Here is a 15,585-nt window from a genome sequence, read left to right as displayed (position 1 = left end):
TTCTGGCCATTTTGAGCGTTTAATTGACCCCACAAATGTGATGCTCCAGAAACTCAATCTGCTCAAAGGAAGGTCAGTTTTGTAGCTTCTGTAACGAGCTAAACTGTTTTCAGATGTGTGAACATGATTGCACAAGGGTTTTCTAATCATCAATTAGCCTTCTGAGCCAATGAGCAAACACATTGTACCATTAGAACACTAGAGTGATAGTTGCTGGAAATGGGCCTCTATACACCTATGTAGATAGTGCACCAAAAACCAGACATTTGCAGCTAGAATAGTCATTTACTAAATTAGCAATGTATAGAGCAGGGGTCACCAACGCGGTGCCCGCGGGCACCAGGTAGCCCGTAAGGACCAGATGAGTAGCTGGCCTGTTCTAAAAATAGCTCAAATAGCAGCACTTACCAGTGAGCTGCCTCTATTTTTTAAATTGTATTTATTTACTAGCAAGCTGGTCTCGCTTTGCCCGACATTTTTAATTCTAAGAGAGACAAAACTCAAATAGAATTTGAAAATCCAAGAAAATATTTTAAAGACTTGGTCTTCACTTGTTTAAATAAATTCATTAATTTTTTTACTTTGCTTCTTATAACTTTCAGAAAGACAAATTTAGAGAAAAAATACAACCTTAAAAATGAATTTAGGATTTTTAAACACATATACCTTTTTACCTTTTAAATTCCTTCCTCTTCTTTCCTGACAATTTAAATCAATGTTCAAGTAAATGTTTTTTTTGTTATTGTAAAGAATAATAAATAAATTGTAATTTAATTCTTCATTTTATCTTCTGTTTTTTCGACAAAGAATATTTGTGAAATATTTCTTCAAACTTATAATGATTAAAATTCAAAAAGATTATTCTGGCAAATCTAGAAAATCTGTAGAATCAAATTTAAATTTTATTTCAAAGTCTTTTGAATTTATTTTAAAATTTTTGTTCTGGAAAATCTAGAAGAAATAATTATTTGTCTTTGTTAGAAATATAGCTTGGTCCAATTTGTTATATATTCTAACAAAGTGTAGATTGGATTTTAACCTATTTAAAACATGTCATCAAAATTCTAAAATTAATCTTAATCAGGAAAAATTACTAATGATGTTCCATAAATTATTTTTTTAAGTTTTTGTCTTCTTTTTTTCGGTTGAATTTAGAATTTTAAAGATTCGAAATTGAAGATAAACTATGTTTCAAAATGTAATTGTCATTTTTTTCATGTTTTCTCCTCTTTTAAACCGTTCAATTAAGTGTAAATATCATTAATTATTAATAATAACATAGAGTTAAAGGTAAATTGAGCAAATTGGCTATTTCTGGCAATTTATTTAAGTGTGTATCAAAATGGTAGCCCTTCGCATTAATCAGTACCCAAGAAGTAGCTCTTGGTTTCAAAAAGGTTGGTGACCCCTGGTATAGAGTGTATGTCTTTAAAGTTAAGACTAGTTTAAAGTTATCTTCATTGAAAAATAAGGACATTTTAATGTGACCCCAAACTTTTGAACGGTAGTGTATATATACTCTATTAGCTACAACACAACCAGGCTTATATTTAATATGCCACAAATTAATCGCGCATAACAAACACCTCCCCCCTCCGTCCATATAACCCGCCAATACAACTCAAACACCCACACAACACACTCAATCCCACAGCCCAAAGTACTGTTCACTTCCGCAAAATTCATACAGCACATATATTTCCCCAAAGTTACGTACGTGACATGCACATAGCGGCACGCACGGATGGGCAAGCGATCAAATGTTTGGAAGAAAGCTGCGTACTCACGGTAGCGCGTCTGCTATCCAACTCAAAGTCCTCCTGGTTGTGTTGCTGTAGCCAGCCGCTAATACACCGATCCCACCTACAGCTTTCTTCTTTGCTGTCTTCATTGTCCATTAAGCAAATTGCAAAAGATTCACCAACACAGATGTCCAGAATACTGTGGAATTTTGCGATGAAAACAGAGCTGTTTGTATTGGGACACAATAGTGTCCCAATACTTCCGCACAATCCGTGACGTCACGCGCAAACGTCATCATACTGAGACGTTTTCAGCCGGATATTTCCCGGGAAATTTGAAATTGCACTTTATAAGTTAACCCGGCTGTATTGGCATGTGTTGCAATGTTAAGATTTCATGATTGATATATAAACTATCAGACTGCGTGGTCGGTAGTAGTGGCTTTCAGTAGGCCTTTAATGGCAGTAAAAGGCTAGAACAGATTCATTTAACTTCCATAATTTCCTATGAAAAAGATGTTTAAATAGCTGAAGAAATCTGAAATTTTTTGTTCAAACTCAGCATTTCAAATGTATTATTTAAAGGGGACCTGTGTTGATTTTAATCTACATTTAAAACACTTCCTCGTGGTCTACAAAATATGTATCGCATATGCTTTGGTGTAAAATTTGCATACATTTTGCTCGACTGTGACATTTATAACTTTCTTTCTGCAAATGTCTGCAAGATGTTCGTTTTTGGAAGCGTTCTAAGATTGCAAATGAAACCACGCCCTACACTCTACAAAAGTATCAGAATGTATCTTTTGAAAATGTACACTGTTGAAACATATATCTTGAAGATGACCATCACCACAACTTTTTCCCAAACACGGTGAAAAATATACACTTCATAAACATTATATAGATTCACCCGGGGGCACAACATTAGGTACGCCTGCACACTCACCGATCGATTCATAAATAAAAGCTACTGTTAGCAGCATTTAAGTCACACATGTTAGTATGGACATGCCAAAATTAGATGAAAATAATACATTATTGTACCTTTTCTTATGATTTATCAAACTCAACTTGCCTTATACAAAGCTCATCTCCCTAAGGCTGAGAGCTTTACTTTATAAATGTCCAAATAAGTACATTCACTTCGTTGTGACATCACAAAGAAGCCAGACGGCAAAACACCGCAGGCAGAGGCATCCAAAACAAAGTGCAAGCTCAGGTCAAAGTACATGAGCCTTAAGATTTGATACTTTGCATTGTCCATCTTGTATAACACAAACATTCAACATTGTAAAAACAAGTCAGAAAAGACAAAATTAATCAAAGGTCTACTTCAAAATCAATCTGTTTTTCAAAGGCCTATTATCCAAAAGCAAAAACAGTTTAAGAAACTGTAAAGTATACAGAAAATATACACAATATCAAATTAATTAGAAAGTTTTTAGATGATTTGCCAACCAATTAACTTGTTAATTGTTGGATCTCTAATACACCAAGAAACCAAAGTCTGATGTTTTCAATGTGGACTTGAGGAGGATAAGGAGGCCTGTGCTAACAACGGTATGGTTTAGAGCTCATTTAATCTTACCTTTTGTCAATGCCTGTTACTGATATAACTTTTACATGTTGGCTCTTGCAATGCTTTCTTTGTTTATATTTTTGTAAAATTTTGTTCAAGTCTAGTGTGAAAATAAAGGACGTTGTTGAAAAAATATAAGACATAAATAGGCAATTAGGACTCTAAAGAAAGATGCTCAATATATATAGCTTGTACATTGTTAAGGAAAAGGAAGGAATACAAATAGGGCACCAACAATTAATCAATTAATTTGATTAGAAAAAGCTTCAATGTATATTCTATTGTTAAATGAGTGTAACTAATACAAATTGATAAAATCCAGACTGCATTGAGTGACCAGCACTTTAAATATGCAGACATAGGCAGCAGGCAGAAAGTTGTTTTTTTTAAAAATATTATTAATGCACAAATGTTGAAATTGCAATTTCAAAAATTAGGGTGACATTGAAAAGTTGTTCCGTGACTATGGAAGTATGGGGTGGTTTCTTAAAATATGTAAAAGAGATTGATCTCAAATTTAACCCTGATTGAAAAGTAATTGAAAGGTAGATCATTGATGAGCCATTTGTCTGCTTTTGTGTATTACTGCACCGTGTTTGGGACATTCAGTCGCTTCATGTCTATATTTGTCTGTACTTATTTGACTGATGTGTGCGTTTTTTTAGGTCGCAATATAACTTCAACGGCTGTATAATATTTGCATGCTAAGACAAGCACAAAGTATGAAAATAGAGTGATTTTTGTTGACAACTTTTCAATAACAGGCAGAAGCTTGCTACATCCAGCCCAAAAAAACAAACTTTAATGTTTTTTTGTTGAAGAAATTATTAGGTTTGAATGTAGCCAAAGTCTATCGCGGAAATGTTTTTCTTTTTTTTAATAAATATAGTCTACGTGTTTTTGGCCTAAATTAAGCATTTTCGAGCATAAATGAACTAAGAATATCAAAGCCTATTATAATAGTATTTGCCAGACAACCTACTGAATTCAGTATCACGGCCCCAAGCAGCATTATCATACTTGATTACAATTGTGTAAATGTGTTATTTAATGTCTCGAAAGCTCTCACAGTGTTAATAAAAACATGTTTAGACTGTCGTAAACAGATTTTTTAAGCTATCAAAATATTCGATTTACAATTAATGATTCCTACTTCGCGGAAATTAAGCTTCCACAGTCAGGCCAGAGACCAATTAAAAGCAAGGATTTACTGTACATTCTGCTGATTGACTGCTGATGTTAGTGGTGTCATCGGTACTGCAAATTCATTATGAACCTTCATTCTACCGTAATTTCCGGACTATAAGCCGCACCTGACTATAAGCCGCACCAGCTAAATTTAGGGGAAAATACAGATTGCTCCATATATAAGCCGCACCCGACTATAAGCCGCAGGGTTTTGATGTGTAATTACCGTAGTATATAGGGGTTCCTGCTACCACGGAGGGGATTGTCGGGACAGACATGACTGTTTGGGAACGCAAAGCGTCCCATTTATTAACAATAAATCTTTCAATCATTCAATCAAACTTTCACATCTTTGACATGGCGAACAGCATTCGTGCAGAGTACAAATAATACAACGGTGCAAAGTAATACAAAGTGCTCGCCTGTACGTTATCAAAATAACCAGCCTACCTATGAAAAGTCAGTCTTTAATCATTGTGTCATCGTCTTCCTCCTGTGTACTAAAACCACCGAAATCTTCTTCGTCGGTGCCGGAGAAGAACAGGCCGTATATAAGCCGCACCCTTGTATAAGCCGCAGGGACCAGAACGAGGGGAAAAAGTAGCGGCTTATAGTGCGGAAATTACGGTAATTCACTTTTTGAAGTGGTAAGTACCTACCCATTTTACAATTTAAAATGTGTTTTGTGAGAGTCTCATCAACATGGTTTATTTAGAGTGGCCAAAATAGGCATTTTTAGGGCTTTTTTTATGAGTGCATTCATTATTTGCAGTATTACGGCAAATGTTTGTTGGTGGAATTAGTGGTAAACAGTCCCTAAACACAAATATTCACAACGTTGAAATGGATGTTTTAGCTTGGTGTGCAAGCTGTAGAGTAAGCTTTAAAGAAGTCATGATGAAATAATGTGAGGTCAGTGGATGCATGCTGTGCTGCCTCTGCACACTGACTCGTCACATCAGCATCAAACAGTCTACAGCGACAAGACACACACACTTGTACACACCACCACTGCAGTGGCGAGATAATATCTAGCCATTAGGGGTACGTTTTCATTATAGGGTACAGTGATTAAATTGAGCAATTGATCAGAATAAATAAGCTTCTTCCATCATCATTTAGTGTTTGTGGGACCTGACCAGGGGAAAATGTTATCAATGAACTCGACAGAAGAGGCTAAACTATTGTCCGACAGTAGGAAAGTTATTGGATTTCCTGGTATGTCGTTCTGCACCGTATTTTTCAATATTTAAATGTCATTGAGTATATTGCTGTATTTTCCTGAGGGGAACCTAAACTTACTAAACCTTGAGGCAACACAAGGCATTCTGTTCATTGAGCAATTCATTGCAAACAAAATGCTATACACACACAAAACACACACAATTGTGACACTTTTTCCTGATGGCATTAGTAATGGCTGTTGATACCACAGTTATATAACATTGGGACATTTAGTGACCTCACAGAAAGCAACTATTGTCCAAATTAGACTGGAGAGTGCAGATTTTCTGGTTAAGGCACAGATTTAGTGAGGGATTCTTGCAAAGATTAGGTCCTAACTTGTTGTGATTCCTTCGATGAAGGCTGGATTTTAATGGCTTAAGTTCCGTCGAGGAAGCCGCTCCCAGATAGCCGAATGACACAGATGTCAAGGACTTAAATTCATAAAGTGGATTTTGCTTAGCTTGTCTGAGGCTGTCAGTCAAATGAAATCTGCATATTTTTGCTGAGAAAGGAGTTACTTACCCGAGGACTTCCTGCAGCGTCTGCACTCTGTGTCTCCTTTTTTTTCTTTTCCTCATCAGCAACAATGTCTTTCAGATACTCGCTTATCTAAAGGGGGAAAACCAACAGGATTAATTTACATCGGGATGCACAGTAACTAATAGTAATTACTTTATTGTCTGTATTAAGGGGAACTGCACTTTTCTTTGTGGAATTTTTGCCTATTGTTCACAATCATTATGAAAGACATGACGACGGATGGATTTATTTTAAGGCATTCTAGCTAAACGTAAATGAAAGTCTCCTTATGGCGGAGCCAATGGGAGCTCCTCTATTCCACCCATAAAATCCAATAAATAACCATCCAAAAAGTGCCAACAATGCATACACCAAATATTAGTGGTATTATTATAACTGCTTATGCAGACAAACTATTTATAGGGCATGTGATCACAAGCGTGTGTACAATTTTGACATGATCGACTGGCAAGGTGTTTCCTCGCTTCCTTGCTCCCTGGAAGTTTATTGGAAATCATAAATAATGCCTCTCACCTGGACAGAAGAAGTCTGAGGATGTATTCCGACAAGTTGATACACTTAGACAGCCAATTTAGACCCGAAACTACAACAATACTAAACAATACTACAGTGTAAAGCAGCACATTTGTCAACATACACAAGTATAAAATATATATTTGCATTTTACTTACAGACACAAAGTATCCGAAGCAGAATCATATTAGAAAGTATTCAGCAACAAATGTGTCCGCATCATTCAACTTACTGGGTGATGCGCTTAATTCAAATAATTATTGTGACCACTAGGTGTCGCCATAAAATCAATTACCACCTCACTTCAAAAGCATACATCTGTCATAAGATTCAATCAATCAATCAATCAATCAATGTTTATTTATATAGCCCTAAATCACAAGTGTCTCAAAGGGCTGTACAAGCCACAACGACATCCTCGGTACAGAGCCCACATACGGGCAAGGAAAACTCACCCCAGTGGGACGTCAATGTGAATGACTATGAGAAACCTTGGAGAGGACCGCATATGTGGGTAACCCAAGATTAGTGTTTTTCACTTGAAGAATTTTCAACATTGCACACTACAAAATAATAAAAGCATGTATTATTATTTGTGCTGATATCCTACCGAATAAATATCGGGATCGGCCAATACTCAATGCGCTGGAATGCTATAATATCAGAAGTCAAAATGTTATATCAGGAGACCCTTAGAATATATATCCTCTTTACAACCAGTGTCCACTGTAGTGGACATTTGTGTTTTGCATTACAAGGCAATTTTTTTCTAAAACGTTTAATGCTGACAAAGGAAACAGACCAAAAACAAACGTTGGTCTTCAGCTATCGATTGTTTTAATAATAGAGTAATCTATGGATTAATATGTTTGATTAATAGAGTAATCGGATAAAACACACTTTATAGCCTCAATGCGTATTATGAAAATAGTTGGAATAAACAACGTTTTTTCTGCTTGCCACGAAGTTCATATTTTTTTGCTATTAAATGCACATCTTCAACATTGAAACGGCGCTTTTAAAATGTGTGCATTAATAAACAAATGTTGTATGGCAGCATCCACACACACACCACTGCTCTCATGTGCGTGCTCTTGCACGGCCGCGCGGAAACTATGTTAGCATATTTAAAAGGGGAACTGCACTTTTTTGGAATTTTGCCTATCGCTCACACTCATTATGAAAGACATGACGAAGGATGTATTTATTTTTTTATGCACTCTAACTAGTAAATAAACGTAAATAAAAGTCTGCTTACAGCGGAGCAAATGGGAGATCCTTTTTTTCTACCAATAAAATCCAATTAAAAAATGGCAACAATACTCCATTTACATTTTGTGACTTGAAGATTAACCAAGTGTTAGTGATATTGTTATTATAAGCGCTAACACAGACAAACTATTTATAGCTGCTTCCTCGTTTCTTTGCTCGTCAAACTATCGCAAATCATGCCTTTCACCTGGACAGTGGAAGGACGAAGACGTATTCCGACATGTTGATACACTTTGACACCCAATTTAGACCCAGAATGGCGAAAACGACACAAAAAGACGATTGGTTCCACCCCCCTTTTCTTCGCGACCCCTTTCTTACCGTACAGCAGACCCTGTACAGTAAGTGACGTTTTATTATGTTTGTTGGCTTTCATAAAGTCTGCAGTGAGTAATAATCAGTGATGTAGTTAAATAAAAAAGCAAACGTGATGCGTTACTGAAATTAATGTGCCGCATATTCTTAAAATGATCAAAATACGTTGATAATAGAGGTAAATTATGGGTATTGTTCATTATCAATAGCGCTATTTCTATTGGTATTTGTATTGCTCCATTTGTAGTGTAATAATGCTCATTGTCATTTCTGTATTATTTTTTATTTTCGCTAACTGCTTATTTGCTATCACTTTTACCATCATATTTGTACATGTCGTATTTGCTGATGTTGCTCTACTGTTGTTGTTGTTGTTGTTATTGTTGTGTTTGCTGTTGTTGTTTTTGTCTCTCTGTCTTATCCCCCTCTTGTCCCCACAATTTCCCCCTCTGTCTTCCTTTTTTTCTCTTTCTATCCCCTCCTGCTCCGGCCCGGCTGCATCAAAAGATATTATAAATACATTTAATAAAGTCAAATACAAATAAGGCAACAAGAGAAGTATCCTCTTTTGTAAAGTAAATCTGAACAGTCAATATGGGCATCTACATCAACTATATGATTTGCCTGAGAAGCTGGACAGGACAAAAAATAAAAAAATAAAAAAATGATCAAAATACATAAATATTAAATGCTATAATACCACAGTACATATACTTACATTATGTATATAAAACCTCAATGGAGGTATTTGGATGTTTTTTTAAGGGCTTTATATGCAGAATAGAGCGGGTCCCATAGGCTCCATTGTAAGCGGACTTTTGATTGCATTTATTTGCTATTTAGAATGCTTTTAAAAAATACATCTGTTGTCATGTCTTTCATAATGATTGTGAACGATAAACAACATTTAAAAAAAAGTCCAGTTCACCTTTAAAATTCTGAGCACTCCATGCGATCTGGACTTTATCCATTTTTATCCATTTATATTAAACGATTAATCGAAGCAACCGAATACAAACCAAACCTTTTTTCTAATCAAATGAATCGATCAAGTTGATTAATCACGGCAGCTCTAAACAAATGTCCACTGCAGAGGACACACACATTAGCCCAACACAAACAATAATCCATTGCTAAAGAAAAATTGTATATTGGTTTCAAATAACCTTGAAAAGCCATTGCTCAGTACCTCTATAACTGAAAGAGGGGACTTTATTCTTATTGTGAATATGTAGCAAAAAAACAACAACAACAAAGCCAGGGAGATTGGCTACTAGTCGGCAGACCAAAATATGAGGATTTGAAAGCTTACATCAATCATTACACACAGTGAGTTTCCTTTGAATTGATTTGAACTAATCAGCGTAAATCCTGAATTTGGAGAGGGAAACGTGTATATCGATCAAGTTTAATCAGCTGTTAATCTGGTGAGTTTTAGACTCTGCCTCGGCACTCCAGCAGAGAGCCATATGTCTGAGCAGTGGGAATCTGCTTCTCTGTGTGTGCGCGTGTGTGCGTGTGTGTGTGTGTGTGTGTGTGTGTGTGTGTGTGTGTGTGTGTGTGTGTGTGTGTGTGTGTGTGTGTGTGTGTGTGTGCATGTGACTTAAAAGGCAAGTAGCACAAGCAGGCAAATGTAAATATACAGTGGTGGGGCTGATCTTGAATTTGTGGCCAAGTAACAAGCAGCTACAACTTACTGATGTGCTGTGGTGATTATTGCATTGGCACAAACATCAAGCGACAATAAAACTGCCACCAACCTTGTTCACCCAGGTGGTGGCTGCATCCTCTGTATCGTATGGCATTTCCTCCTCAGAGTTGCAGGATGAATACTGATGAAGGCTAGCCATCACCTTCTCCAGACCCATAGTGTCGACTGTGTACGCCATCAGCAAAGAGTCGATCATTGCCAGATGAGCGCTCTGCAAAAAGGAGAATAGATTGGAAGATGACATTGTATTCGTTGTAGCATCACACTGAAATCTGAAATAATATTTATTTTTTTATCAGAACGCAAACATGTTACCCTCATAAGAACCAGGATCCTTTGAAGTGGACATTAGTGTTTTTGCATTTGCTTTTGGTCTATTTCTGTTTTCTATTTCCACTGCAGAGAATGCTAGTTCTCAGAAAGATATATTCGGTATTGTGCAGTCTCTGCACCTAAAGGCAATTTGGCATTAGACATAGAAAATACACTGGCACACTTTTGACATTACACATTGGAGCCAAGATTTACTAAAGGCCTGTGCAAATTTGCAAAGCTGATCTACTAAGCTTGTGCGCAGAAGATTGCGGTTCTTAGATCAGTGGTCCCCAACCACCGGTCTGGGGAACGCTACCGGTCCGTGGCGCATTTGCTACCGGTCTGCACAGAAACAATAAAAAATGTATAAACGACCACATTTTCTCCAACTTAACACACCAACAAGCGTGTTCATAGATGTATAATAAAACTCCTAATAAGAAGTCACCGTTTGCTATATTTGTTATATCTTTGTTACATGGGACAATGCACATTAATGAACATATAAAAATGTAAATGTGCCAGATTGTAGCCGAAGGCTAATTTCCATCTGCAGTCCCCGGCAGATTGACGGTATATGCAAGAAGGTCAATAAAAAGTTAAGTTAGCACCAACTGCACCAACATCAGACATGAACAGTACAAGAAAATACACAAACTCATATATAATAATACTAACAAAATAAAATGGAGACACATTTATAACAGTACAACATTTTTTATAAAATGTTTTATTACAAATGTGTTATGTTAAACCACTAATGGTAACATAAGCTAGCCGGTGGTGTTCTTTTTATATTGATTGCTTTGAAAAATGTTTCTGTGAGGAAGTTGCAAATAGCACCTTTGAGGGTCTGATTAAAACATTCAATGCATTCATTTTGGTGTCCGCGGGCGTTTTTTTAATGGTTTTTGTTTTTTCAGAAATGAGATATATCATAATAATATACACTACCGTTCAAAAGTTTGGGGTCACCCAAACAATTTTGTGGAATAGCCTTCATTCCTAAGAACAAGAATAGACTGTCGAGTTTCAGATGAAAGTTCTCTTTTTCTGGCCATTTTGAGCGTTTAATTGACCCCACAAATGTGATGCTCCAGAAACTCAATCTGCTCAAAGGAAGGTCAGTTTTGTAGCTTCTGTAAAGAGCTAAACTGTTTTCAGATGTGTGAACATGATTGCACAAGGGTTTTCTAATCATCAATTAGCCTTCTGAGCCAATGAGCAAACACATTGTACCATTAGAACACTGGAGTGATAGTTGCTGGAAATGGGCCTCTATACACCTATGTAGATATTGCACCAAAAACCAGACATTTGCAGCTAGAATAGTCATTTACCACATTAGCAATGTATAGAGCAGGGGTGGGCAATTAATTTTTACCGGGGGCCGCATGAGCAACCCGAGCACTGCTCGAGGGCCACACCGACAATATTTCAATTAAATTTTGCTTAAATTATTTTTGATATACCGTAAGATAAAAAATAATAATATTTTCATTTAACCTAACTTATCTTTATACAAAAGCAGATGGCTTTTGATGGTTTTATTTTTAACACTTTCTTACACAACACTTCCTGATGTATAATACCATGCAAAAATTTCAATTTCTGTCACTTTATCCTGCATCCTCTTTGTTGTGAACGTAGCACGCCTGTAAGGTGATTGGCGAAGAAGGAGGAAGCGTTGCTGTTGCGGAAATGAGGAGTGAGGATAGATGTGCGTGTGGAAAGAACGAGATAAGTTGAGCTGTGTTAGTATAGGTTGCTCAATAAAAGTTTAAAAAGAGCGTCAGACTTGGTGTGCACTTCTTCTGGACTCTACAATTGATGTCAGAAGTGGGATGAAATGCCTCCCAGTTCGCCTTGCCATCAAACCTGGGAGTCTTCATTGAGGGCGGAATTCCCCCCATGGCAAGCAGCGTGAGCTGCACCTGTAGACACTGCCTCTCTCCTTCCTTTCTCTCTCTCTCTCTCTCTCTCTCTCTCTCTCTCTCTCTCTCTCTCTGCGGCGAGCTCCTCACGTGGCACGTACCTCTCGATGACGTAGCAGGCTGCGCGCACAATTAAGCAGTGCAGTATGCGCAAAGTTTTACTTCTGCCACCAATTGTAGCGTCCAGAAGAAGTGCACACCAAGTCTGACGCTCTTTTTAAACTTTTATTGAGCAAGCTATACTAACACAGCTCAACTTATCTCGTTCCTTCCACACGCACATCTATCCTAACTCCTCATTTACGCAACTCAAGAAGACAACATCAACTTCAGCAGGTCGTTACACTATATTCTTTAAACACAGCAACATGTGTACTACGAATTAAGCACACAGCTTTACCTTTACTTGGCAGTCCATGTCTTGTTGAAAACACGCCATTCGTCATCACCTTTTCTTTTTTTAGCGTCTCGGGGATAACTGGGCATCACTTGTCGCTGTGCGCCTTCACTAACAGGACATACGCCCATAAATAGCACTTTTCAAAATAAAAGCAGCACAGCTGTATTGCACGCACGACATAGATGTTTTTTTAAATTTATTTTGTAATTTGTGATTGCCGCTGCGCGCACGAGCATACGTCCACACGGAAGTCATACAAATAACGCTTTTCAAAACAAAAGCAGCACCGTTGTATTGCACACTCGAGATAGATACTTTTTAAAATTGATTTTGTAATTTATGATTGGCAGAGGGGTTAGTGCGTCTGCCTCACAATACGAAGGTCCTGAGTAGTCGTGAGTTCAATCCCGGCCTCTGGATCTTTCTGTGTGGAGTTTGCATGTTCTCCCCGTGACTGCGTGGGCTCCCTCCGGGTACTCCGGCTTCCTCCCACCTCCAAAGACATGCACCTGGGGATAGGTTGATTGGCAACACTAAATTGGCCTTAGTGTGTGAATGTGAGTGTGAATGTTGTCTTGTCTATCTGTGTTGGCCCTGCGATGAGGTGGCGACTTGTCCAGGGTGTACCCCGCCTTCCGCCCGATTGTAGCTGAGATAGGCTCCAGCGCCCTCCGCGACCCCGAAGGGATTAAGCGGTAGAAAATGGATGGATGGATGGATTTATGATTGGCCTCACGCGGGCCGGACAGGGACGTACAAAGGGCCGGATGCGGCCCGCGGGCCGCAGAATGCCCAGGTCTGGTATAGAGTGTATTTCTTTAAAGTTAAGACTAGTTTAAAGTTATCTTCATTGAAAAGTACAGTGCTTTTCCTTCAAAAATAAGGACATTTCAATGTGACCCCAATCTTTTGAACGGTAGTGTATATAATATCTCCTATATGCATAAAACGTATTTACCTTAAAGAAAAATCTAACTTAAAACACTTGTATGCATGTACAACACCTAAAACATTTAGTATATCAGTGTGTGGGATTAAATTGTGGAATGGATTAAGCAAATAAATCAAACAGTGTACTAATATAATCCAGTTTAAGAGGCTATTCAAAAAACTACAAGTGTTTACAAAGTACAAGAAATTAAATACATTTGATAAACATCTCCATCTTTATTTAAATTGGTTATTAATCTCATATGTGAATTGTGGTACCGAGAATGCATTGATTTAAACAGTTACAATTTGAGAATAAGGAATTAATACATGTATTACAAGTTGTTGTGAAGTTGAAAGGAGTAGGATTAAATAAGCTTTGCTTCTTCCTACTCTTTTTCGGACATGTTGTAATGAGAAACAGAAATGTGTAATGTGTGATGTAACATGCTGACATCGTATACATGTTTGAAATAAACAAACACAAAAACTTCTTGCTATATTAACTTTCGTGCATCTGGATCATACCAATCGCACCATCACAACACCCCAGCACATTGCAGAGCGCACCTCTAGCGTGCTATAAGTAAGTTCTGCTGTCTAGATTGCGCTTTAGTATAGGTTCATACTGGACTATATGATGCCATAATTGTGGAGGGAAATGACAACAGGGACTGCCGGTATACACGCAAAAAACTAATTTAGCACCACTTTTGCACTTATCAGTTGTACTAGATCTCCCACAACTTGCCCACTAAAAGTAAACAAATTCTATAGTTTCCACACACTATTTAGCACTTGTTATTTGGATTCAGTAGATCAAGCCCTATGTTTTTTATTTATTTACATTTTTTAAAGCAAGCGTTGCCTAAAAAAAAATGTTTATCAAATGAAATATTTACTTCTTTTGCTTGTTTAATGCCTCACCTGTTTGTTGGCATAAATGTTATTGATGGTGCTACTAATGAATACATTGAAATTCCACTTTGTGACACAGGCCCAATAGCTCTGGTGTCATCTCCTTAAAATTCAGCTTAATAATAAACTAGTAACTGTAGGGTGCCATTCAGTTGCGCAAAATGTAAGAATATGTTTTTACTGTACTTGTTTTTAATGTTGTTGAATGCATGCCGAAAATAGTGCTAAATTTGGACCATGTGGCAGCCCAGCAGAAAACCAAACCCATTTAATTACAGACTGCCAAGAAGATTCTCTTTAGCCTTTATTGAGTCTGTCCAAACACTTAGGAAATTCCCAGCTGAGAGACACTAACAATCCAATACACGCAAACAAACCATGTTATCAGTTACAGCTACAGCTCTTCCGGCTGCAGCCACAACAAATGATCAGCTCTAGGCAAAACCAATCAGAACGCGGTTCTATTCCCCAGAGACCTTTCCCTTTCCCTATCTCATATCCTCAAAGGAGCGGTCATTTGATACTGATTCGAACTTGAGGACAATAAATGTAGACAAGGAGAATGAATCTTGTTTACTAGACCACAGACCTGCAGCCCTTCATTATAGTATATATATTCAGAGTCACAAGGGCGTTGTGTAGAAGCAAAAGGTCATGTAGTAGCAAAAGCTAAATAATATATTCATCAGCCACATTAATGGCCGCATCTGCACAATAAAATAAAGTACAAAAAAAAGAGCTGCATTGACTAAGTCATCCCCGCATCAATGTAAGAATATTCATCATTGTGGTTGTTGTAGAAATGCACAGTAGCTCACTGCAGTGTAGATTTACAATAATGCAAACTATAACCACAATAGTAATGCTATCACCATGTGGTGTTGAAATCCATTTGGTAGGTACCGATCACTCATGAGTGAGATAGGCTGATAACAATCCCAAGCACATGTATTAACTGTACATTTTTCAATTTATTTATGGTGAGTGCTATTGACAGT

The 15,585-nt window shown here is 37.3% G+C and overlaps 1 protein-coding gene across 4 annotated transcripts in view; it reads right to left on the bottom strand.

Moving 5' to 3' along the window:
• The window catches only part of camsap2a (calmodulin regulated spectrin-associated protein family, member 2a), a 100,437-nt gene that overhangs the window by 58,615 nt on the left and 26,237 nt on the right, over positions 1–15,585 (bottom strand). For all 4 annotated transcript variants that reach the window (XM_062028054.1, XM_062028056.1, XM_062028055.1 and 1 more), the window contains exons 3-4: positions 10,140–10,301; positions 6,262–6,348 (exon numbers count right to left, since the gene is read on the bottom strand). In XM_062028054.1, the coding sequence (XP_061884038.1) occupies positions 6,262–6,348; positions 10,140–10,301 (249 nt within the window). The remainder of the gene's footprint in view (positions 1–6,261; positions 6,349–10,139; positions 10,302–15,585) is intronic.

Source organism: Entelurus aequoreus, linkage group LG19 (assembly GCF_033978785.1).
Source record: "Entelurus aequoreus isolate RoL-2023_Sb linkage group LG19, RoL_Eaeq_v1.1, whole genome shotgun sequence".
NCBI classification, from domain to species: Eukaryota; Metazoa; Chordata; class Actinopteri; order Syngnathiformes; family Syngnathidae; genus Entelurus; species Entelurus aequoreus.
The sequence above is the reverse complement of the archived record's forward strand: the minus strand, read 5'-3'. Positions and strand labels throughout refer to the sequence as shown.